The following is a 24,356-nucleotide window of genomic DNA, read 5'->3' as shown; positions in this document are numbered from 1 at the left end:
AAGAACAGGAACCTGGGCTTTGAAGAGGGAGATGTAGCCTAAGTCCTGAAATCAGGATTCAGCCTACCTTACAGGGTAGTTGTGAAGAGTAGCAATGATACAACAGAGTGGCTGACATGTCACGTGTACAGGGTCAGAACCAGTGATGATTCTCCCACCGCCGCTGCCTGAAGCCTCAGTGGATCCTTCACACTTATATGTGTTCAGAACAGCCACAGTAATGGCAATTCCTTTGCCTGGAGGCTGGTTCCAAAAGGGTTGAATATGTTATAAGCAGTATTGATTCATTTTCATAAGACTTTGAACTATTCGTTTCATAAAGAGTGGAGCTGAGGTTTTCTGAGACACAGAAAGGTCTGGTAAAGATTGCCGAGCTTTTCCTTACATCCTGCCCCAAAAGCAGAGATAACCCAACTCGAAGTCCTGAAGAAGGCATCGAGTGGGACATCTGTCCTGCCTCCTCCAGGTTGTGTTTGTCTCCTGCTCTTCGCGGCGTGATGTGACCAAGGCTGTCACCAGGCACGGAGCCGCTTCAGAGCGCTCCCCCTTCCTGGCATAAATCTTCACCTTGCCCACATCCTCGCCTTCTGGGGTCCTTGCTCGGATCTTTTACTACATCTGTGAGAGGTCCATCCTCTCAGCGACTGGGTTTTTTTACGTTATCTTGTTTTAATTTGTTTCTGTTTTTGTTGGTTCGTTTTTAACTTCTGTGTAGAGTGTCTAAATGTAATTGGTAAGTTGCTTCTGAGACAGTTCATCCTGAACCCTTCCACTCTTCGGGGCCCTTGCACCGCACCCCACTGTTGGTCAGGCCACTGATACTACCTTGCTGATGGACTCTAATGACTTTCTTCCCTTTCTGTTCCAGTGTCGAGGAGGAGCTGGGGCCAGCAGGCCCAGGAGTACCAAGAACACAAGCAGTGGTCCCCCGGTAAAGATGGCCCCCAAGGGAGCAAATCCAGTGACTCTGGGGAAGAAGCAGAAAGAGAGTTTATCTTTGTGTGAAGGCCGTCCGTGCAGAATCCAGGTGTTCAGCCATCGGAGAGGAGCCAGGGGCAGCACCTCCCCTCCTTCCTGAGCTCACTTCTCCCGGTGCCTTTTTCTTTTGTTTTTCCTTCTGTCTCTACTTTTTTTTTCTCTAAACAGACCCATTTTTTGGTAATCAAAGCACATTTGTTTGGTCTTCTCCCAGCTTTGGCGTTTGATTTCTAAGCATTGCCTCCTATGCCTTCAGCGAATGCCAGCGATGATCCCAGGGGCCCTACTTGAATTGCTCTGAGGCAGCTAGTTTGTCCTGCTAGATGAGTTTTTGGAGGTAAGCAGAGTAACCGGATGCACCCTCACACAAACGATAGCATCCAGCTGCCTGGGGTACTACTGTGTACCGGAGTCAGACCTGCACTTGACTACAGAGCAGTGTATTCTTGATGTATGCATTTGCACATTGTAACTATATTAACAGAGCACACTAATAAATACTTTGTATAAATTATGTATATTAGATCTGGCAATAGCTTTTACATTCTCCCATGGGGAACTCCTTGGTTCCTGATGTGGAATTGTACATTTAAACTTGGTCGGTGACCTTCGCGATGCCATCAGCAAGCACAGAGTGCAGGAGGCCCACAGCGATTTTACCATGTGCCCGGATTAATGTATATAGTTGATTGGAATGAGGTTTTATGAATATTTGTGTTTTATTGAAGGCTTTTAATTTCTGTCTGCATATTAGCTTTTAATGCGTGATTTTAAGAGAGAATACTTTGACACCTGTAAAAAAATCAAAATACTACTCTCCAGACATTTCACAAATACATTACAGGCTGAACATATTTTATTCATATGTATATTTATAGCAATAAAATGATTTTACAAATGGAATTCTGAGCATCTGCAGTTGCTTTTCTTAGGATTATCTTGTGGTGGTGAATTTGATTTTGCCTCCAAAATCCAGAAAAATCACAGTTCCCAGATAATCAAATCTCTTAAATTCAAAGTAAATGTAACTTGCTAGTTCCATTGCCTTCTCTCACCTTTGAGGAAAAGGTGGAATTTATCCAAAGGTTATATTACAAGTTTGATCCAGCTCCCATTACCTCAGATCCAGGGTCGTGTAAGGGATGAAAGCAGGAACTGTGAAGGGTATTGTGAAGAGTCACCGACGAGTGTGGTCTCCTGTTGGAAGGAAGAATTATAGAAGGTGGGACTTGTGTGACGCAGCTGTTTCCCTCCTTAGCGCCCAGCATGCACACGCACACACTCACACTTGGGTGCCTGGCATAGACCAACTACTAGTAAATGTGGGTTGGTTTACCACCACTGCTTGGGATTCCATGAAGGCAGGCAGGTAGAAAATTGTCTCCTCCAAATGTATCCCTGCCGCCAGACGTGCTGATAGGAACAGACACCTCCGACCGCTGTCACAGTAGGAGAGTCGCAAGAGGACAAATGGGCCTCGGGGAGCTAATACGCTGTGTAGTGGGCAAACAAAACCCAACCAGGGCAGTCTGGCGTGGTGGAGCCCACGTCCGTGAGGAACAAAGTGCTGTGCAGGGAGGGTTAGTTCTGTCCAGTGCTCAGGAGGCTGCAGAGGAGACCATTGCATGAGGCCATGAAGTGACACCTCCACAGTACAGGGGCTTTGTCTGATTCATGGTGGTAGGCCCGTAAGTGTATGATGTGACTTAAAGGAGACCATAGAGAGTAGCGGCGAGATAAAAGAACAGAACGATACCAGTCTAAAAGCAAATTCCCATTCATTTAGAGTATTATGTGGTAAAAGTACACCTGGCACCTCTGGATTTTAGCATAGGAGCTGTTCTGGAGAGAGTGGAGAGCAGGCCAGACAGTGAATAGCCTTGTAGGTGTATTAACTCCTTAATAGCTTTATTAAGGACTTGGAACTTGATTGACCGTGTGTGCAATAGGAGCCATTACATATTTGTAATTTAATTTTTTGTATTACATAATTTATAATTGCATATTTGTATTATAAGCTATAATGAAATAAGAACTGTGATATACAGACAAACCCTTATGTAGCTGCTGGAGAAAGGCCAGTCTTCATGCCCTTGACCCTTCCCTGGGCCAGCTCATTTCCTCCTGTGGTATAGCTGCTTTTGTTAACTATACATTTTAACTCTCCATTTGCAAAATAGTATTCCCAGAGAGAAGTAAATGGAATGATACATTTTCATTTACAAAGAAGAAAGAAATGAATCCCAAGTGTGAAAATCCTAAATTGAGGTAGCCTTGGGATTCTTTGTTTAACATTTTTAACTTTCTAGATGAAAGCACTCCCCAACTGTGACCCTGCGGTAAATACCATGGGGCCTTTGTTCTTGCTCTATCCTTCTTTGCATTTTTCCTCACAGGAAGATCATTAACCAATACCTTCCACTGCTTGTCCAGGAAGCCCTGGCCAAAGGCCGATTGTGAAGCTGACCATTATTTCCACTCTCTTTAAAAGGTGCTAAGAAAACAGTGGAGGTTTCAGACCCTTTCTGTTGTCACTGCTGTGTTTTTGGGTCCTGCTTTTCCTGAGTTACACACTCCAAGTAGAAATATACGTTCCTGACTCTAGCAGAGAGCTGAGCTAGGATGGATGGCTGGGACTACAGCCCTTGGCCAAGCTTGAAAATCAGAGCAGAGAGGCAAAGTAGGGAAGACATGGCAAATGGAAGGAGGAAGAAAAAGGATGTCATTTTCTCTTCTCTCTCTTGTGTTTTGATTTTTCATTTGTTTCTCCCGAGTTCTGACTGGACAAAGCAGAACTGTAACAAAAAGGCACGTTTTGAGGCCACCTGGCCTTCCTCTCCTCCTCCGAGGTGTGGGCGTAGGGCCGGTCAAGCTGTCTGCTCAGTGAGCTCTGTTATTTCAGCATCGCAGCCCTGCGGCTCTTGGCTCACGTGCACCACGTGTCACAAAGCTGAGAGCAGGAGAAGGCTCAGTCCACTGAAATGGGCCATAAATTTCATCTGCTGGTGCCATAATTAATTAATGTGAGTTAAGATCTACACAGTGTTTGTCTCAAAGACATGGAAGAGCAGCAAATTTGACTTCTGGGGGATCGGTCAGCGCTGGCCCAGAGCCAGTTGGAATGTTGATCACTGTTGGTCACTGTCACCAAAATTGCCAAGCTTAAAAGTGTAAAACACAGCATTGAAACCCACAAATTGCCTCTCAGGATTTCTTGGTCCCAGGTCAGACTTCACCTTGTTTCATAATCACATCCTGAACCTGTAGCTTCTTTTGTAAGGACAGTTTACAAAGAGATTAAGTCTCCAGCCTACGCCTGAAAATTTTCTCATGAATTAAACACTCCCCAATTAGAGATTTCTCATAACTGATGGAGGTGAAATGTGTTTTCTCCAAGGGCACGATCTATGCTGTTACTAGGTGGTGGCAAATTTGAGTAGAACTAGGGTAATGTATGCATACTTTCTAATTTCAGCTTGCATTAGATTTAACTGAAAATGAGGCTGTCGCTTCCTTTGTGCACTGGTGGGCCTGTCTGATGCATCCGCACCCAACCTGATACTTTGGCATTAGACGCACTTCTGTGCCTCTGTTGACATACTCTGGTCATGAGGTCATTTTTGACAATAAAAGCATATCTAACCTTAGTTTCTGAAGGCATAAAGAAGAGAATCATCTCAAAGACAGAAACATTGTCAGGGTGGTGGACACTCATGTTTGCCATATGATCATGATTCCGCATGTTTAATACCAATGCTCATGCGTGTAGAGTGACCACATGGCATGCCCAGTAGTAACATTTTACGATTTTGGAGACATCTCAAACTCAACTCTCACTGGAGATATGGGGCCATAATCGCCATGCCCTTCCATCTCCATACTGCAGAAACTTTGGCAAAAAGTTACTGAGCTTGTACCAATACCTTGATGGTGCCTTCATTTTCTACAATTGCAAAGGAAAAGCATGGCTTTTTCCCCCAAAGTGGGAGGGCAGGGAGGACCACTTGCAAATGAAGCCCTGATTTGCTGGCCCGATCTGCTGGGCTCCAGGACAGGACCCTGAGCCGAAGCCTGCACTGCTGTGGCCCAGGCACACAGAAGAGGAATTACAGACAATAAAAATGTATGGTTAAGACAGAGGCCCCGTAGGACTCCTGGTTGGAGGGACGGTGCACTCTGAGGAATAGGTCTGCCTTCTAGTCTCCTAGGAGAACAAGTTCACGTTCCATTAGCAGAGAGCTGAGCTATGATGGACAGCTGGGACGACAGAGCCTGATGTGTAGAGGGAAGTAGGTCTTTGGGGCATCTTCCCAGTACCCTGGCCTCTTCCCACCCTCCACAATGCTTGTCCTCCTGCTGGGCTGTCGGGTGGGAAAGGGGCTCAGCTTGCCTGGATGGATTCATGAGTCCCGGGAGCCTCAGAGGCTGAGGAAGGGAACAGAGGGGAGGAAAATGGCCTCCCTGAGTGCCCTCGGGTCTGAGGGCCGTCCTGCAGTCCAGAAGGGCTGGCCTGAGGAGGACTTAAGGGTTAGGGCGATTGAGCCTGTCCAGTAAGAAAAGCAATCTATTCAGCCTGGTTACTAAAGCAGCGCTCATTCTGGGAGGATCACTGTGCAAACAGCCCGTCCTGAGCAAGCTTTATAAAACACTGCAACATCTAAAAAGCTTCTGTACAGTGAAGGACACCATCAACAGAACAAAAAGGCATCCGACAGTATGGGAGAATATATTTGTAAATGACAGATCTGATAAAGGGTTGACATCCAAAATATATAAAGAACTTACACGCCTCAACACCCAAAAAGCAAATAACCTGATTAACAGATGAGCAGCGGATATGAAGAGACACTTCTCCAAAGAAGAAATTCAGATGGCCAAGAGGCACATGAAAAGATGCTCCACATCACTAATCATCAGGGAAATGCAAATTAAAACCACAATGAAATATCAACTCACACCAGTAAGGATGCCCAGCATCGAAAAGACTAAGAAGAACAAATGCTGGCAAGGATGCGGAGAAAGGGGAACCCTCCTACACTGCTGGTGGGAATGTAAGCTAGTTCAACCATTGTGGAAAGCAGTATGGAGGTTCCTCAAAAAACTAAAAATAGAAATAACATTTGACCCAGGAATCCCACTCCTTGGAATTTACCCAAAGAATACAACTTCTCAGATTCAAAAAGACAGATGCACCCCTATGTTTATCGCAGCACTTTTTACAATAGCCAAGATACGGAAGCAACCTAAGTGTCCATCTGTAGATGAATGGATAAAGAAGAGGTGGTACATATACACAATGGAATACTATTCGGCCATAAGAAAGAAACAAATCCTACCATTTGCAACAACATGGATGGAGCTGGAGGGTATTATGCTCAGTGAAATAAGCCAGGCAGAGAAAGACAAATGCCAAATGATTTCCCTCATTTGTGGAGTATAACAACGAAGCAAAACTGAAGGAACAAAATGGCAGCAGACTCAGAGACTCCAAGAAGGAACTAGTGGTTACCAAAGGGGAGGGTGTGGGAGGGCAGGTGGGGAGGGAAGGAGAAGGGGATTGAGGGGTGTTATGTTTAGTACACATGGTGTGGGGGTCACAGGGAGAACAGTGTAGCTCAGAGAAGGGACATAGTGGATCTGTGGCATCTTGCTGCACTGATGGACAGTGACTGCACTGGGGTATGGCTGGGGACTTGATAATATAGGTAAATGTAGTAACCACATTGTTTTTCATGTGAAATCTTCGTAAGAGTGTATATCAATCATACCTTAATAAAAATAAGGAAGTAAGTAAATAAATAAATAAACACTACAACATCAAATAGCTTGAAAAAAATTCTGTGTCACTAATGAGTTCAATTGAAACAGGGAGAAGGAGATTAAAAATAGTCCTGGGAGCAGGAACATGTTTATCACATCAACTCCTCTGGAAAGGGTAAGAGGAGGAAGCTTTCACCTCTGTAAATTTGGTTTATTTGGTTGAATACTGGTCTGAAGTTAGCTCTCCAGTTGCTCTGGAAAGGCAAACAGAGCAAGACCCTGAGGTGAAGGAGGCGACGCTGGTAGAGCCCAGACCACTGGCACCCTTCCTGGTATTAACATTAATGCACCAAGAGTCCCAGTGACAATGACCAATGTGCACATGGATTTCTTGCAAACTTAATGCCAGCACGCTGCTTTTGAAGTTCTAAGGGTTCAGGCTACAGGGAGAAGGACTGAGTGACGACTGAGAGGTAGTTTCCCTTTGATGGCAGACAAGCCCAGGGCTGATGTTACTGTGGCAAGATGCGCTGTAGGTTAAGGGGGAAGAATGCAGTGTGCCTCCTTGTCTCATTCCCTTCCCCGCTGAGGCCCAGCGAGGATGAAGAACCGCGCAAGACACCCAGAGATCGGAGGGACTGCCCATGCCCATCACAGCATATCTAGCATCTTCACAGCACGTCCTCTTTTATTGATTCCCCAGGTCATTTGGCTTCACAGTATATTCCCTCTTCTCTTTCCCTGACTTCTGAGAACATCTGAAATGTAAGTCAGACTTCTTGCCACCAGTTAAGGTTTCCCATTAGGTTAACTTGTTCAATATTTGTTGCACAGCTATTATGCATCAGGAAATGGTCTGGGTGCTGGTCTGGTAAGACGAAGTTCCTATCCTTTAGCTCATGAAACTTTGAACTCTGGAGCTAACAGTGTTAAAGAGGAGATAGAAAACAAATCAATGAATTACAATTTCACATAATAAATGTTCTGCATGACAAGGGAGAAGAAATGATGGGAGGGGCAATTATTTGGATATGAAGGGTTTTTTTTCCCTACAATATTGTTTTCTATTAATGTATGCTCCCACACTGTGGTGGGTGCTGGGAGGCACCAGCCAGGTCTCCATTCAGGGATAACAGATTGATCACCTCAGCTGCCACTGGCGAACAACTACAGCTGCCAGCCCCCTGCGGGACTTGTCTTAACTGAGGACGGCCAGTGGCCCGAGGCCACACCCCCTGCCCTGGAGGCTCATCGGATGGCCGACCAGTGCAGCAGTATCAAGGCCTAGCCCCTCACCTGTCTCAGGACAGCTTCAAAGATTCACCCCATCTTCAGAACTCTGCGTGGAGAGGATGAAGCCTCCATTGAGACAGCACTGGAGCCTGACTGCTCCCTCTGCCCAGTCCGGGTTCCTTCCTGCCTTCCGGCAAGTGTTGATACCAGAACTTGCTGATAACCCTCTTAAACACCGATCTCCAAATGAGAGTCAGCTTTCTGGGGAACCCAATCTGTGTCATCTTTGAAAAAAGTGAATTTAAAGTATTACAGTTTTAATCGGTTATGTTGAACTTGCTTAACAGAATGTATTTATAGTTCATATAAAATACTCATTGGGTAGGTAGGCCTCATTTACTTCCCAGACCTCCTGGGACTGTAAACCTTGACTCCTTCCCCAGCGAACACTACCATTCTATTCTTTTTCCCAGGAGAGCTTGGGAAACCAGAAGAACCTGCTCTCGGCATTTCCTGGCCTGAGGGATGGTGCCCTTTGGGGAGAAGGTCTGCCCCTACAGCCTTCTAGGAGAGCAAACTAATCTTCCATTTGCAGAGGCTGCATAAATTGGGTTCTAGAAACTTCCAGGAGTTATGCTTTTAGCCTCTCCCCAGTGCTGCTGCCGTCTGTCCTTATCACCCCAGAAGAACTGGGCTGTTTTCTCTGCATTAACCATTAACAAATATTGACAGAGTATCTACTGTATGCCAAACATTAGCCCATGAACTTGCCCTCTCCTTGGGAACCACACCCGGTCCAGCATTGCCAGCAAGCTGTCCAACCTGGGAGCTGCCCCAGAGAGCTGAAGTTTCTTGGGAACTTTCAAAGCCGCAGGAGTTGGTTTAGGGCCCTTTGGCTTGAGTTTGCCATTTTGTTTTTTTCCATTCCGTCATTTTTTCCTTCTCTTTGCACAGTAGCTTCCTATTCCCCGTGGGTGCTCCGCAGGCCTCCCTGTTTCTCAGTGTGCTTGTTACCATCCATGGCACATGCCAGTATGATGGTCTTAGTACTTAAAGGTTTCCAGCGTTTGTGAAATGTTTCCAAAGGAACTATTATTCACAGTTTTGCAGTGATGAAACTGAGAAAATAATTAGGGGCCTTCTGAAATTCCTCCAGAAAGATGAAGAGGATGATAATAAGAATAGTAATCATTAATCAAGTTTTGGCTACATGGGAGGCACTTTACAGACTTGCCCTATATGTAATCCTTTAAGCCTGTGAATTTGGCAGCATTATCACCCACTTTTAAAATTAAGGAATTTAAGGCTCAGAGAAGTTGAGCAACTTATTCTAGATCACAGTTCGTGGTTCAAGGAGTCCATCGCTAGAAACACTCACTCTTAAGCACTAAGCTCTCCTACAAAGGGGAAGAACCCGTCTCCTGACTCCCAGTCCAGAGCTCCGGGAAGGAGGAGTAAAGCGCCAGGAGTGAGGAGAAAGTGCATGAGTGTGTAAGTCCCAAAGTTGGCCCCATACACAGATATGGAAAGGGCACCCTGTCTCCTGCCAGGAAAAATAAAAAACCCTTTCTTGCTTGGCATTACCTGAACTACTAAGTGAGCAGAGCCCAGGCTCCTCCAGGAGTCCATCTGCATCAAGATCACACTGGGAGAGGTAGAGGGGGGGCCCCGCTCCAGAAGATGCGTTATTTCATTATTGTCAGGAGCCCCAGGGGCCCAGGGCAGCCAAGCTGTTAGCAACACTGATTGTAGCTTTAATATAAACCCATGCAGAGAGGGGCATTGATTAGCTTACAACTCCCTCCTATGGAAAAGTCAGGATCCATTAATGTAGGCTGGTGGCATTCAAAGGAACCAGGGACTTCCTGGGATTGTAAATACAGGCTCTGTCCCTGGAAAATACTAGCAATTTTTTGTTTTTGTTTTTGCTTTTTTCCCAGAGGGCTTGGGAGACCAGAGGAACCTGCTCTTCTCATTCATCCTCTTGTCATTTCTTGGCCTGGGGATGATGCACTGAGGGGAGGAGGTCCACACCTGTAGCGGCTTCCCCCTTTGTGATCAAGTCCAGAGAACTGAGGAGTGCCAAGGCCATTAAGCTTAGAATGTTTTACAGATACTTTCTTTTTTTTTTCTGGTATCATTAATCTACAATTACATGAGGAACATTGTGTTTACTAGACTCTCCCCTTCACCAAGTACCCCTCACAAACCCCATTACAATCACTGTCCAGTGTAGTAAGATGCTGTAGAATCACTACTTGTCTTCTCTGTGTTGCACAGCTCTCCCTGTGCCCCCACCGCACATTATACATGCTAATCGTAAGGCCCCCTTTCTTTTTCCCTTCCCTTATCCCTGCCTTCCCTCCCATCCTCCCCAGTCCCTTTCCCTTTGGTAACTGTTAGTCCATTCTTGGGTTCTGTGAGTCTGCTGCTGTTTTGTTCCTTCAGTTTTTGCTTTGTTCTTATACTCAACATATGAGTGAAATCATTTGGTACTTGTCTTTCTCTGCCTGGCTTATTTCACTGAGCATAATACCCTCTAGCTCCATCCATGTTGTTGCAAATGGTAGGATCTGTTTCCTTCTTATGGCTGAATAATATTCCATTGTGTATATGTACCACCTCTTCTTTATCCATTCATCTACTGATGGACACTTAGATTGCTTCCATTTCTTGGCTATTGTAAATAGTGCAACGATAAACATAGGGGTGCATCTGTCTTTTTCAAACTGGGCTGCTGCATTCTTAGGGTAAATTCCTAGGAGTGGAATTCCTGAGACAAATGGTATTTCTATATTGAGCTTTTTGAGGAACCTCCATACTGCTTTCCACAATGGTTGAACTAATTTACATTCCCACCAGCAGTGTAGGAGGGTTCCCCTTTCTCCACAACCTCGCCAACATTTGTTGTTGTTTGTCTTTTGGATGATGGCGATACTTACTGGTGTGAGGTAATATCTCATTGTGGTTTTAATTTGCATTTCTCTTATGACTAGTGATGTGGAGCATCTTTTCATGTGTCTGTTGGCCATCTGGATTTCTTCTTTGGAGAACTGTCTGTTCAGCTCCTCTGCCCATTTTTAAATTGGATTATTTGCTGTTTGTTTGTTGAGGTGCATGAGCTCTTTATGTATTTTGGATGTCAACCCCTTATCGGATATGTCCTTTATGAATATATTCTCCCATACTGTAGGATGCCTTTTTGTTCTGTTGATGGTGTCCTTTGCTGTACAGAAGCTTTTCAGCTTGACATAGTCCCACTTGTTCATTTTTGCTTTTGTTTCCCTTGCCCGGGGAGATATGTTCATGAAGAAGTTGCTCATGTTTATGTCCAAGATATTTTTGCTTCTGGTTTTTTCTAAGAGTTTTATGGTTTCATGACTTACATTCAGGTCTTTGATCCATTTCGAGTTTACTTTTGTGTATGGAGTTAGACAATGATCCAGTTTCATTCTCTTACATGTAGCTGTCCAGTTTTGCCAGCACCATCTGTTGAAGAGACTGTCATTTCCCCATTGTATGTCCATCGCTCCTTTATCGTATATTAATTGACCATATATGTTTGGGTTAATGTCTGGAGTCTCTATTCTGTTCCACTGGTCTGTGGCTCTGTTCTTGTGCCAGTACTGAATTGTCCTGATTACTGTGGCTTTGTAGTAGAGCTTGAAGTTGGGGAGTGAGATTCCCCCCCCCGCCCCACTTTAGTCTTCCCTCTCAGGATTGCTTTGGCTATTCGGGGTCTTTGGTGGATCCATATGAATTTTTGAACTATTTGTTCCATTTCGTTGAAGAATGCTGTTGGTAATTTGATAGGGATTGCATTGAATCTGTATATTGCTTTGGGCAGGATGGCCATTTTGACGATATTAATTCTTCCTAGCCAGCAGCATGGGATGAGTTTCCATCTGTTAGTGTCCTCTGTAATTTCTCTTAAGAGTGTCTTGTAGTTTTCAGGGTATAGGTCTTTTACTTCCTTGGTTAGGTTTATTCCTAGGTATTTTATTCTTTTTTAATGCAATTGTGAATGGAATTGTTTTCCTGATTTCTCTTTCTGCCAGCTCATCGTTAGTGTATAGGGAAGCAACAGATTTCTGTGTATTAATTTTGTATCCTGCAACTTTGCTGAATTCTGGTATTAGTTCTAGTAGTTTTGGAGTGGAGTCTTTAGGGTTTTTTACATACAGTATCATGTCATCTGCAAATAGTGACAGTTTGACTTCTTCTTTACCAATCTGGGTTCCTTGTATTTCTTTATTTTGTCTGATTGCCGTGGCTAGGACCTCCAGTACTATGTTGAATAACAGTGGGGAGAGTGGGCATCCCTGTCTTGTTCCCGATCTCAGAGGAAAAGCTTTCAGCTTCTCGCTGTTAAGTATGATGTTGGCTGTGGGTTTGTCATATATGGCCTTTATTAAGTTGAGGTACTTGCTCTTTGTACCCATTTGTTGAGAGTTTTTATCATGAATGGATGTTGAATTTTGTCGAATGCTTTTTCAGCATCTGTGGAGATGATCGAAATGATTTGTGTCCTTTGTTCTTAGTGCAGCTCATAGGAGCCAAATACAATCATCTAAGCCTTCTGACCTAAGCACTCCGCAGTCAGCCAGCATGAGTCCACTGACTCTCTTTTCCTAGCAAGCATGGCATAGTTTAGATTTTCCTCAGCATCTCATACCCTGCTTCAAATCACAGTACCTTGCGGAATCTCTGTTTAGTTGCAAGTACTTACAGCGCGTTATAGCACAGCAGAGGGCATGCCCTATGCAATCAGGGCTTGATAATTGCCGTTACCTGTCTCCTTGTTTAATGGTAATCTCTTACCACCACTTTCATCCCTCCCGACCTCACCCTCACCCTTCCCATACACTACAATTCTAAATATCAAGTTCAAAGACCTTAATTAACACCGACACCACTTTCAAGCCTTTAACTGAGGGAGATCTAGCCAGAAAACCCCAGACACAAGTTTGGAAGGTGAGTCAAACGTAAGGGGGATTGTGTGAGTTTGACAAACAAGTTAAAAGGCAAAGCCATGAGCAAAGGATGGACACCCGGAGACACCTCCTTCCTTCCCGGATTCCCCACGGCGCTGAGGCAGCGCTGTGGACCTGGGAGGACAGCTTCCTGGGCGGGGCGGGGACCGGCGCCCCGGGCCTGGGCGGCTCCACGCGGCTGCTTCCGCGGAGAGCCCGCGGTCGGGGCTTGGGGGCTGCTCGGCGACACAAAGGCGCCGCCAGCCGCCTCGCCAGCCGCCCTCTCGGCCGTCCCACAGCAGGTGCCCAAAGCAAATCGGCGAAAGAAGCAGGCGAGGGAGTGTTAAGATTTCGTAAAGGGGTCGTCACCGAGTTCTCCAGGTGTCGTTGCCTGCCTGTGCCAGAGCTGGGTGGCCAGCACCATGGACAGCGCCCGCGGACCGACCCTGGAGCGCTTGGACGCGGCTGGCTTCTGGCAGGTCTGGCAGCATTTTGACGCGGACGGTGAGTAGCACAAGCCACCAGCAGAGTCCGGTGTAGACTGGCTCAACTTGCAATCCAACGGAAGACCTAGAATTTTCCCCTGCCGTATGCCTTTCCTTGCAAGGAAAGTTGTCTTCCAGAGTTGTTAATGCATTATACTGCCCAACAGACGTTTGGTACACTGGGGTTAACCACATCTAGATAGCCTGTGAAAATTCAGGGTGATGGGGGGACTTGTCCCCATCCCCAGTCTGTGTGTGTGTGTGTGTGATGATATACCACATATATAAGGACAAATATAATTTGTATATATATAATTTATATATGTGTGTGTATGCATGTATGTATGTATATATGGCTTGTGGGCTGACAGCTATTTGAAGTCAGCCCTCCCTAAATGTGCTCTTTTTTACTCAGATACTTCGTTATGTAAGCCCCATTCTCTCAATGGGAGGATGAAGTTGATCCAGCTTTCAAAAAACTACTACCCCCACCCACCAAAAACTACTTATAAGGAAAATAGAACAACTTGTTTGCTTTATCTTTATCAATAATTTAAAAACCATAAAGAAAATACCTGTGTGTATTTTGGCCCTATAAACTAAGATTCAATACTTATCTGTTAAATTTTTACAAGCTTCCAAAATCCTTTGATTGGATTGTACTCTAAAATTTATGTTTATCTGTATATTATAGTTCATGTATTTAATAGCTTTCTACTTCCAAATATTCATATAATGCTAGAACAAAGCTGGGATTGCTCTTGCTCTTGAATGTGTGTGTACTCTTCAAATCCATGTTTCTAGAGATAGAGATTGCTGCTTAGTTACTGGAATAGCAAAGAATAGTATCTATGGGGATTTTATAAATTATGAGATTAAAAACAGATTTAGATAAATACCATCCCACATTTTTCTATCTAAATGACTATGATTTATGAATGTCTTCTTGCATTTAGAAAAAGGTTACATAGAAGAGAAGGAACTTGATGCTTTCTTTTACCACATGTTGACGAAATTGGGTACCGATGTAAGTATTTGTGCCACTAAGTATTAATTTGTGTATCTGTTTGTGAATCACAAGAAGCATCCAAGCCTTATGTTGGCTTGTCCCTGTCAGTCCCATCTGACCTTTCTCTTCCTTGCATGCATGTAATTTTTCTACTTCTCCTGGCAACACAGAGGGAGTTGGGCAGGTTTTATAAAAGGTACACCTGTTGCATTGAATACATTGTTCACTGACTTTCAATGTAACATCTGTCAGTAGATCCTAACTGTAGATTCAAACAGTTTTGTTTTGAACATCTCCTTGGTTACGTCTCTGCAAATGGATTTAAACTGGAGGTAAGGTAACTCACTTGGTTCAAAGGGGTGGAAAAGAGCTTTAAGATTCTGGGTCTTGAGTACATTTGACACTCCTTTGATAGCAAACCACAAACAAATAATTTAGAATCATTTTTTCCATTATTCTTTTATTAGAAGTGGTTACAGATTTCTTAGGAGATATAAACCAGAAAATAACTAACATACCCAGAGACTAGATATAAATGTAAACCGACCTAGCCAATGTCCATGTCCCTCCCTGATGGCAAATCTGGCCTGGAGAGATGTAGATTGACTTCTGAAGATCCACTGTACCAAATCAGAGGAAAAATTCACACAGAGACACACCAGATTGGGGATGGGAGAACCTGCTAAAGACTCTCCCAGGTAAAGTATGGTAAGGGCGCAGTAAGCTCTGGAGACAGAAGTCTTTAAAATGAGTTATGGAGAGAGTTTATCCTCAGATATAATTGTTTGCCTGGGAGAATATTGCAGTGCATCGCACTTTCCTGTGGGAGCCTGATGAGAACAACAAGGAGCTCCCTGCCACCTTGGGGAGAGAGATTGGGGAGGGTATTTCCGGGTGTGGGTGGGCAGCCAGCTCATAATAAAAGAGGCTGCCATCTGCCTCCAATAGCCACGTGGACCTCTTGGTCTCTGTCTCTCTGTCTGTCTGTCTGCCTCCCTTTTGTTGGTCCCTCTTGGTTTTCTGCCCATTTCTGAACTGTTTCTCATCTTTGTGTTTCATGGCTCTCATTTCCCATCATCCCTTGGCTTTCTCTCTGACCTCCGTGTCTCTTATCTCCCTCGTGCCTCTCTGAGATCTGTTTCTTATTTTCTCTCCATCTCTCTCTTTCTCTTGTCTATTTGTTTCTCTTTTTACGTCTCCAGTCTGTTTCTCAAAGCGCTTTCATCACCCCTCCTCTCCCTGTCTTTTATTTCTTTTCCTGTCTCCTCTCTTTGCCCTTATTTTCTTTTATCAGTTTCTCTCCTCTCCTCTTTTCTCTCCTCCCACTTCCCTTCTCTCTCTCTCTCCGCCTTACTCTTACTTACCTGCTGTCACTGAGAAGGCTCATGGTGTTCCGGAACCCGCAGGTCAGATGCTGTTTTGTCAAATATGACAGGAGTATTTGAGGGAAAAAAAGATGAAGGCAAAACCACTCAAAATCTTGGAATAAACTGGATGGCCAAAAAACCTAAATCCACAGTGACTTGGAACTTCACACCTTTTCTGAAGGCTCCTTGCTTTACTGATTTATAGGAAAGGAGGAGGAAATTTGCTGTCAGTGTTAAAACTGGAAGTGTCTCATTTTCAGTCACAAGGGTCTGCTTGAAGCCAAAGACACTGTGAGGCGTCTCTGGGACTTTGGCTCATGTCAGAGACATTGTTGCCTTTACTGAGAGACAAGAGGGATGCCATTTCTTGCAGCCTGGCTGTTCTTACCACCCCTCCCCAGATCTGGCCTGTGGACATCTCCTCTCATACAGGGCAAGCACGGTCCTCAGAGGAAGGAGACAACAAGTGACTCATCTGTGTCCTGTGCCCCTGGGTCCAACACAGGCTTTGCTGAGGCCGGAGGTGGAGGGGTCAGAAGGTTGCAGAGCCCTTAGGCTAGTAGAAGTAAAATTTCACTGTGCTTAAGAATTATCTGTGTTAAAATGCTGATGCCTGGGTCCCATCCCCTACGTATTTTAGTACAACTGAGGTCTGCCTAGGATCTTGCATTTTAGAATCACCTGAAGTCCGTTGCATCTATGTCACCCTCTGTTCCCCCCAGGGACGGCGACTGCCTGTTGAGAAGGGACTCTAATGTAATCAGGCCGGTCTCACTGAGCTGTGGCAGCAGCCCCAGACATCTTTCCTCAGCATCTGGCTTGGGAGACAGCTTTTGGAGCCAGGGTGATAAGCTGTTCAAACTGTTAAGCAGAAAGGCTCTCATTTGTCATTGCTCCCTTTCAAAATGCTGAGGCATTGCGCTGGGGAGCATGGTTATAGGGACATTTGTTGGGCACTCTGTGCTACCTGGACATGATTAAGGGTTAAGGAAACTATTCCTAATTCCCAGTAGAGAAGTGAGTAGGCCCTAAGCATGTCCTTAATAAGAGGGCAGGACTCCCAAAGGGGAAGACCTTTAAGCTGAGGGGCAGTCAGCATTTGTGCCACCTCCTTTCCACCAGTGATGTCCCGTCGAGTGCAGAACCAACAGCAGGGCGGCCTCCGTGAACGGGCAGCTCTGCCCTTTGGAGTTGGGCGTGACAAGCAGTTCTTCAGACACTGACGAGCTCTACTTCCCTCCCCTGATGAGCGGATCACAGAGACCTCGGAAGAAGGACTTCGAGGTCCTGACAGCAAGCTGCCTGCCAGTCAGCCTGCGGGTAATCACCTGCTCCTCCGAGCCTCCGAGGGGGTCGGCTTAACGAAGCATCGGCTGCTCATTCCCCACCCCCCCCACGAGCCCCTGCCTTTTTCTTTTCAAGTGCTCAGAATTGGCTTCTGAACTGGGTCTAGATACAGCCAGTGGGTTGCGCAGAACATCACTTTCTGTGGCTGTGCACGCATCCTTCATGTCCAGGTTGTGCCCCTCCTGGGCCTCTCAAGGTTTCAGTGATAAGTACCCTCCTGGGGCCTGGAGTCTCGGCTAAGGGGGGCAGGGTTAGTGATGACGGGAAAGCACAACAGAGGGAGTCCCAAGGCTCTTTTGCGTTAGGTCCAAGGGACAGTCATGGGCTTTGGGGTTAGAGGTCTGAGAGGACAGAATTCAAGTTTCTGTGGCTTCAAACTAATAGTGACATGTACAATCTGGTTACAGCTTGTTAAAAAGAAAGATACAGGCTCAATATGGGGTCACTTCTGCTAGGCCACGTCACCAAACTGGGGCCTAATACTTAAATCCAATTACAGTTTCAAACTCCACCAGAAATGTAGTCAGTCAGGGATTTTCTGTCTGCATCATGTATAAGACAGTCCCTGGGCCTTCTCTAGCTTTCCTAAGAGAAGATGGGGTAATCTGTATTATAAGACCCCATTCTCCTCCTCCTAAGAGAAAGTGAGGTTGACTGAAATAATTCTTTCATTTTTTAATAATAAACTTCTCCCCATGCTCCTGTCTATAAAAACCTTCCATTTTGAATAGTTCCTTAGAGCCGCTCTCTACTTGATAGACAGAATGCTGCCCTATTCCTGAATCGCTAAATAAAGCCAATTTAATCTTTAAATTTACTTGGATGAATCTTGTTTTTTAACAAGCTTCTTTGGCTTCACATTTATTTACTTTGAAATTTAACTTTCCGGCAACATGGCCTATGTTAGTTAACTTTCTGTGAGAATGCCCAGCTCACCATAAAGAATCATTCATTCATTCCCCAGATACTATATTTCAGAGACACAGGAGTGACTGTGATGCTGACAGACCTCTTAATCTACAAGGCCAAGCTGAAGTTCAAAGGGAAGAGCTGCCTTGTTGAGTGATTTCCATCATGTAGTTTTCTATGTGGTTCAGGTACATATACACGCACCCAAAACCAAACACACATTCACGGCACCGAGACTAGAGAAACTAATCTCTCCATATTTAGTGGAGTGTCCTACAAGGAAGATTGGTGGGCAGGGATGATGTGGTAGTATTAGGGAGAATAATTTTAGCATGACTGATCAAGTTTGGAGTCTTGGAATCTGGTACTCTTGGGAGTATCTGTGCCTTCAACCCCTGCATCAGAATTCATTCTCCATTGTTGATTATATGTGTCATCTTCCTTTGTAATAACCCTGCAGTCAACTGATGAAGGACAAATTAATGTGTAGAAAAGGTTGTGTATGTATATAGCAAAGACGTGACATCTTTTGTAATTCAACAATTACTTTATTACTTTGGTTTCTTCTTTAATTATTTTCCCCTTCTAATTATTTTTTCAAGTCCTAGGGGAAGATTAAGAGAATGAGCTATGGCCTAGAAACCGGGGGCCTAGAAGAGCTGTGTTTTTCACTTAAAGCCTCTGAGTTCTTGGGAAGAAAGTTCGTATGTTCACAACAATATAATATTTTGTCACAACAGAACATGTAATAATGTTCAAATTTATTTTTCAACACTCTAGCCTCTAAGCTTCCCTTCAGTCATATTTTAGGAGCTCACTAGCTATAAGTCTTACATAGTCAGGATCCTGATTAGTGGTTATTTGCTGAAGAAATCTCCATCACTGTTCTCTTTGCCACAACACGGAAGGCTTGCTTTAAATGGCTAAGTAACCTGCTTTCCAGGTTAGACTAACATAATTATCAGGCTGTTTGCTCTCAATATTTGATATCCTAACCACAACCCCAGTGGCATTAATGTGGTTCTTCTCTCTGGCCTGTTGTAGGACGCAGTCACGGAAGAAAATGTGCAGAGGGTGAAACAGCGATTTGTAACTACCCACGATGTCTCTAAAGACGGTCACATACAGATGAAAGAGGTACAATTTTCACAACTGAAACTTTTTTGACTGTGCCTTCTTGGGTTATAATGTCCTCTGAAAGGTAATGAAAATCTTACATTTGATTGTGAAATTAGAACTCTTTGCAAGTCAGTTGGTCTAGACCACATTTTTGAAGTAATCACCTTTCCTTTTTTATATGTTTAGTAACAAAGAGAACATGACTCTTCTATTATTTTATTTAGGTCAATCAAGATTTATGCTTATTTTATAACTGGGGAATTGGTATGCTGGAGGCCTTTCAGTTGCTTGATCCAATGTTTGTCTTTTTGCAGTGTCCTGTTCAAATTCTGCTTTGATATAAGGAAAAACATACTGTCAATAAATGAGTCAAAACCTCAGCATCAGCTCCCAGTGGAGGTTGGAAATATCCCTGAAGATCATTAAAAACAAAACAGACAGCAGCTGTCTTTATTTCAATTCAACCCACATTTATTGAGTGCCTTCTAAAGGCCCTGTGTTAAACATGCAGCACCTCTCTGATAGTCTATCTTTAACCTAAATTTTTTCTTCCAGTTACAAAATGGTTTACAGTCTACAAGGGATTTCCACACATATTATGTTATTTTATTCCACAGTAGCTAAAGACAGGCAGGAAGCATTGTTCTATTTTACCAGTGAGAAAACTAAGTTACTTTTCCAGCCTCGTATGGCCAGTATGTGGCACTGGTTTAAGGGAACCTTCACTTACAGGTATGAATCTATTTGGTTCATACTATATAGTTATGAATATATATATATAACTGAGCTAATCTGAAAGTAAGATATTTAATCCATAGTCAAAAACCTGCCAGACATATTACCAGAAATCTGAAGTCTCTTGATGCTGCTATACTTGAACAGTCAGTATTACTGATGATAACAGTACTTTTTTATTCAGTAAGATACCATATTTTCTTATGAGAGTAGGGCAAGATAATGTGTCCTTATAAGAAATAGACATGTTCACCAGGAGGCTGCCTTTTCAGAAAACTGGTGAATTAAATCCTCGATTTATAAGTGTAGCTATCTCCAACATTTTCACTCAAAGGCAAAAATGATATATGCAACCAACAATTACATTATAACTGATGTAAAAATAGCAGTGTATCCAATAATGGGAAAGTAAGTATTCACGACCACTTGTTTACTGTTGCATTCTCCAGTCCACAGAACAGAGCATAGCATATAGTGGTGCTCAATAAATATTTGCTGGCTTAATAATGAATATATGAAACATGGCAAATAACTGAAAATGATGTCATTATGACACCTATGCCAACCATTTTGTCATGGAGTCCTGCAAATGAGCATAACTGAGGTTGTCTTTTGCAGAAAAGAGGATGGTACAGAATTGCTTTAGTGCCAAGGTCCCTTAAAATCTGAGTCTGTTAGTTTAAGGAAGGGCTCCTCTACCTTCTCCTGCTATACCAGTGACTATTTCACTTATTCCCGCTACAGCTGGTCGTAACATGCAAACCAGCCCACCTTGACACATTTTAGGTATTTTAGCACCAAGTAAGATAGGGAAGTCACAACTGACAGCCAAAGTGGGGCTTGGGGGTTACCTGGGTATCTGATTTGTCTCCTCCGTGCCTCCGAAACGGAAGACAGAGTGGGTCCCCAAGACTTAGGAGCAGTGAATTACATTTTAATTTGATTTCTTAGCCTGTGCCACCCCATGTGATAAAACACTTTGTCCTGAAGAACAGTTCCTGTTCCAGTTGACCTTGTGTGGGTGGGCAGGACAAGCAAAATGTCAGCATAGTGGGATATGAAACCCCGAGCAAGTTCCTTAATCCCAGCCTCAATTTCATCATCTTCATTAAGTTGGCAGTTACCATTTACTGAATTCTTAATATGTACCAGGGACTTCACTAAACAGCTTATAACTAATGGCTCCTTTTACATTTAGCCTTCACATAAGCACCAGGTTATAGATATTATTATCCCTATTTTATAAATGAGGAAATTGAGGCACAGATGTATCAATTAGTGTCCCAGAGCAAATAATAGGTGAACAATGGAGAAGGAATTTGGATCCACTCTAAAGCCATTAGCAAAAGGTGGGATATGTACACTTACCCAAAGTTGGTATGAGAATTTGATGAACTATAAATGAAAAGCACATTGCCAGTGCCTGCCACGTAGTAAGTATTCACTATGTGGTAGCTATTATTTACATGATGTGTGCTTGACCTGATCCATATCCAAGCAGAAAATGTGAATAGGAGTGTGAGCTAGTCATGCCTACAAACCACCAGAAACATTTGCTCTGGACTCACTCTGGGACATTGTACAAAATGCTAAGAGAACTACCTGATTATAGAAGAAATGACCATTGTTTATGGGGGATAACTCAGAAAGAAGACAATATACACTGCAATATCCTAGGTTTGGCAGCGAACCCAGACAAACATGCCTGTGTGCTAAAACAAGTGTTATAATCATGTAGGGGAAGAAAATGTTACCTTTGTTCATGGGAGTGAGTAAAGTAAGTCAATAGAACCAGTGCTAATACAGAAAGCTGGATTGTTGAATTTTCCACAAGTGAACCAACAACTATAGTATCATATAGACACTAATAATGCACAAGAACATAAACTGTAGCCAACATTCAGGGATCAAGCCACACTGCAATCATTCCTCCTTTCGCATATGGCACTGAAGTGACTCGTATGCCCAGCATCTCACCAGCACAGCACAGTGGTTCTGAGTGTGGGCTTAGCTGAAGTCCCGACTCCACCGCTTCCTTCCGTAACTATGGCAAGTTCCTTATCTCTCTATGGCTCCGTTTCCTTAATTGATAAATAATATTAATAGTCTATTATGTACCCCATAAATTGTTAGGATTAAATGAGTTAGCATACTTGAGCATTTAGAACAATTTATGGCACATATAAGAATTATTTTTATTCTATCATTATTATTATAGGGTTAAATGAATATAATATTGGAGGTTCTTAGAATAGTGCCTGAAGCATATTAAACACTAACAAATTTATAATAAACAGTAATGATAGTAATGATTATTATTGTTTTGGATTGTAAAGCAGATACCAATAGTGTTTCATACTTTGTAAGGGTGCAATACTTTTTGAAAGAATTAATGAATCAAAAATTACAATCACGGGCAAAGAACCTCCAGCCGGGTGCTCCCTCCCGAATGATCCGGGCTCTTCTGATCTGTAGTATGGTCCACCTAGCCTCTCACCCAGGGGGCACTGGCCAGAGGCACTGACTACTATTTCTCTCCATTATTTTAGCTTGCCAGCATGTTCTTATCCGAGGATGAAAACTTTCTTCTGCTCTTCCACCAGGAGGCCCCCTTAGACAGCAGTGTAGAGTTTATGCAGGTAAGTGTTTGGTTGCATGTCTATGGAGTATGAGGGTTGAGAAGAGGCCAGGATCCCAGCCATCTTGTGGGTGGCCACCAATCCTGCCTGGCCCCCAGGGTTAGAGAAAGGCTTAGACAAAGGACCAGAGAGGTAAGCTGAGGAATATAACTGGGCGTTTATAAAGCGGGGGACTACTGGAGACTGGAGAGCACCCCCCGACCTAAAGAAGAGAACCCCGTGGAGCTCCAGGAAACGGCTGCCTTTTGAGAATGCTGTTTAGACATCAAGACTCTTTGTGAAACTACTTATTTTTAAATGTTGTTGATTAATTCTAGTTTTGAAGGTACAATACAGCCAAAATGTAAGTTAGGGCGCTGATCCAGCTAGAGGCCTGTTTGCAGTCATTGTGTTTTGAGTGAAAGCTAAAGGCAGAACCCAGGGCTCCTCTTATCTCTTCTTTCAGCCTCTAGGTGTTACTGTCTGTTGTTGAAAAAAGACCAGAGAAGGCAGAGCAGGGCTCCAAGGCCAGAATGACAGATACAGGACAGCTACTGCATTGGTGTCCTATTCCTGATATAGCTACCATATCCCCATTTAGGAGATAAAACTTGCTATCTTTTGCCACTACTTAACCTACATCTGGTCTAGTGGAAGTCGTGGCAAATTGAGCAGGCACATGTGTAGACAACTTACAGAAGAAATTTGAATAGACAACAAATATAAGCTGGTAACCAAAGAAGTGCAAAAAAAAACAATTACTTTTTAACAACCAAAGTGATAAAGATTTTAAAAGGATCAGCAAAAGGAGCTGGCAAGGAAGGACTGAGATTGTTGCTCGTGCTCTGTTGGTAGGCATGCACATTGGAATAACTTTATGGAAAGCAATTTTGCAAATCAAGATCCTTTAAAATTTCATTATCCAGAGTTAATTAAAAAAATCTTTACCCTTTAACTTATTAATTCTATTTCTCCAGGTATCTGTCATAAGGATGTAATCAGAGATGTAGACAAGTTTTCTGCACAATGATGTTCATTTCATGTTGCAGTGTTACTTATAGTTAAAACTGAAAGTAACATAAATGTCTAATGATGAAGGAAAAACTAGGCAAATTATGATACATTCATATGATCCATTCATTCCACAAATACTATGAGTACCTGCCATATGCCAGATACTCTTCTAGGCACTGGATGTTCATGAGAGAAAATCCCCAGCATGGAACATTATATATTGCCAAAGAGCAAGTTTTCAAAGAACATCTAATGGCATGGAGGAAATGCATTACAAAAAATGTTAATAAACAAAATTATATATGCATTATGATCTTAGCTTTGTTTAAAAAATTGTTCCCCCTAACAACTGCATAAAAAAGACGATAGGTGAATACATACAACATAAATACTGGTTGTTTTTAAGTGGTAGGATAACAGATGATCTCCATGTTCTCTGTACTTCGTTATTTTCCAATTGTGTGTAGAATCATACTTGTTTGCAAATTATTTTAAATAGCATTTCAAAGTAATTTTAATTTGTTTAAATGTAAGTAATAAATAGGCCACCCACCTGTATAGGCAATATGACCTCCAATTTAGTTTGGTCATGTATATGATAGAAATATGATGGAAAGGAAACACAGAAATGATAAGCAACCATCTCTGGGGTAGGAATTACTGGAGATTATAGTTTTCTTCTTTTTATATTTCATTAATTTTGTACAGCAAATATGACTTACTTTTTTAAGCAGAAAAGAATGTATAAAATGTTAGGCTTTATGTAGTCTTGGATAATCTTGAGAAATGGAAAAAAGAAATGCCATTCT

The 24,356-nt window shown here is 43.3% G+C and overlaps 2 protein-coding genes across 9 annotated transcripts in view; both read left to right on the top strand.

The window, feature by feature from the left end:
• Positions 1–1,881, top strand: part of CARMIL1 (capping protein regulator and myosin 1 linker 1) — a 356,120-nt gene extending 354,239 nt beyond the window's left edge. For 7 of the 8 annotated variants that reach the window (XM_057493799.1, XM_057493802.1, XM_057493798.1 and 4 more), the window contains 2 exons: positions 869–1,027; positions 1,147–1,881. In XM_057493799.1, coding sequence (XP_057349782.1) covers positions 869–1,005 — 137 coding nt within the window. In that variant the 3' untranslated portion in view covers positions 1,006–1,027; positions 1,147–1,881. The remainder of the gene's footprint in view (positions 1–868; positions 1,028–1,146) is intronic. The other variant, XM_057493797.1, reaches the window with a different exon arrangement.
• An 11,213-nt stretch (positions 1,882–13,094) lies between these two features.
• SCGN (secretagogin, EF-hand calcium binding protein) overlaps positions 13,095–24,356 on the top strand; it is a 42,777-nt gene continuing 31,515 nt past the window's right edge. Inside the window, exons 1-4 of the mRNA XM_036911650.2 lie at positions 13,095–13,448; positions 14,386–14,456; positions 19,106–19,198; positions 22,465–22,554. Coding sequence (XP_036767545.2) covers positions 13,367–13,448; positions 14,386–14,456; positions 19,106–19,198; positions 22,465–22,554 — 336 coding nt within the window. The 5' untranslated portion in view covers positions 13,095–13,366. The remainder of the gene's footprint in view (positions 13,449–14,385; positions 14,457–19,105; positions 19,199–22,464; positions 22,555–24,356) is intronic.

The sequence above is a fragment of the Manis pentadactyla genome, chromosome 16 (assembly GCF_030020395.1).
Source record: "Manis pentadactyla isolate mManPen7 chromosome 16, mManPen7.hap1, whole genome shotgun sequence".
NCBI lineage: Eukaryota > Metazoa > Chordata > Mammalia > Pholidota > Manidae > Manis > Manis pentadactyla.
This window is presented reverse-complemented; position numbering and strand designations above follow the sequence as displayed.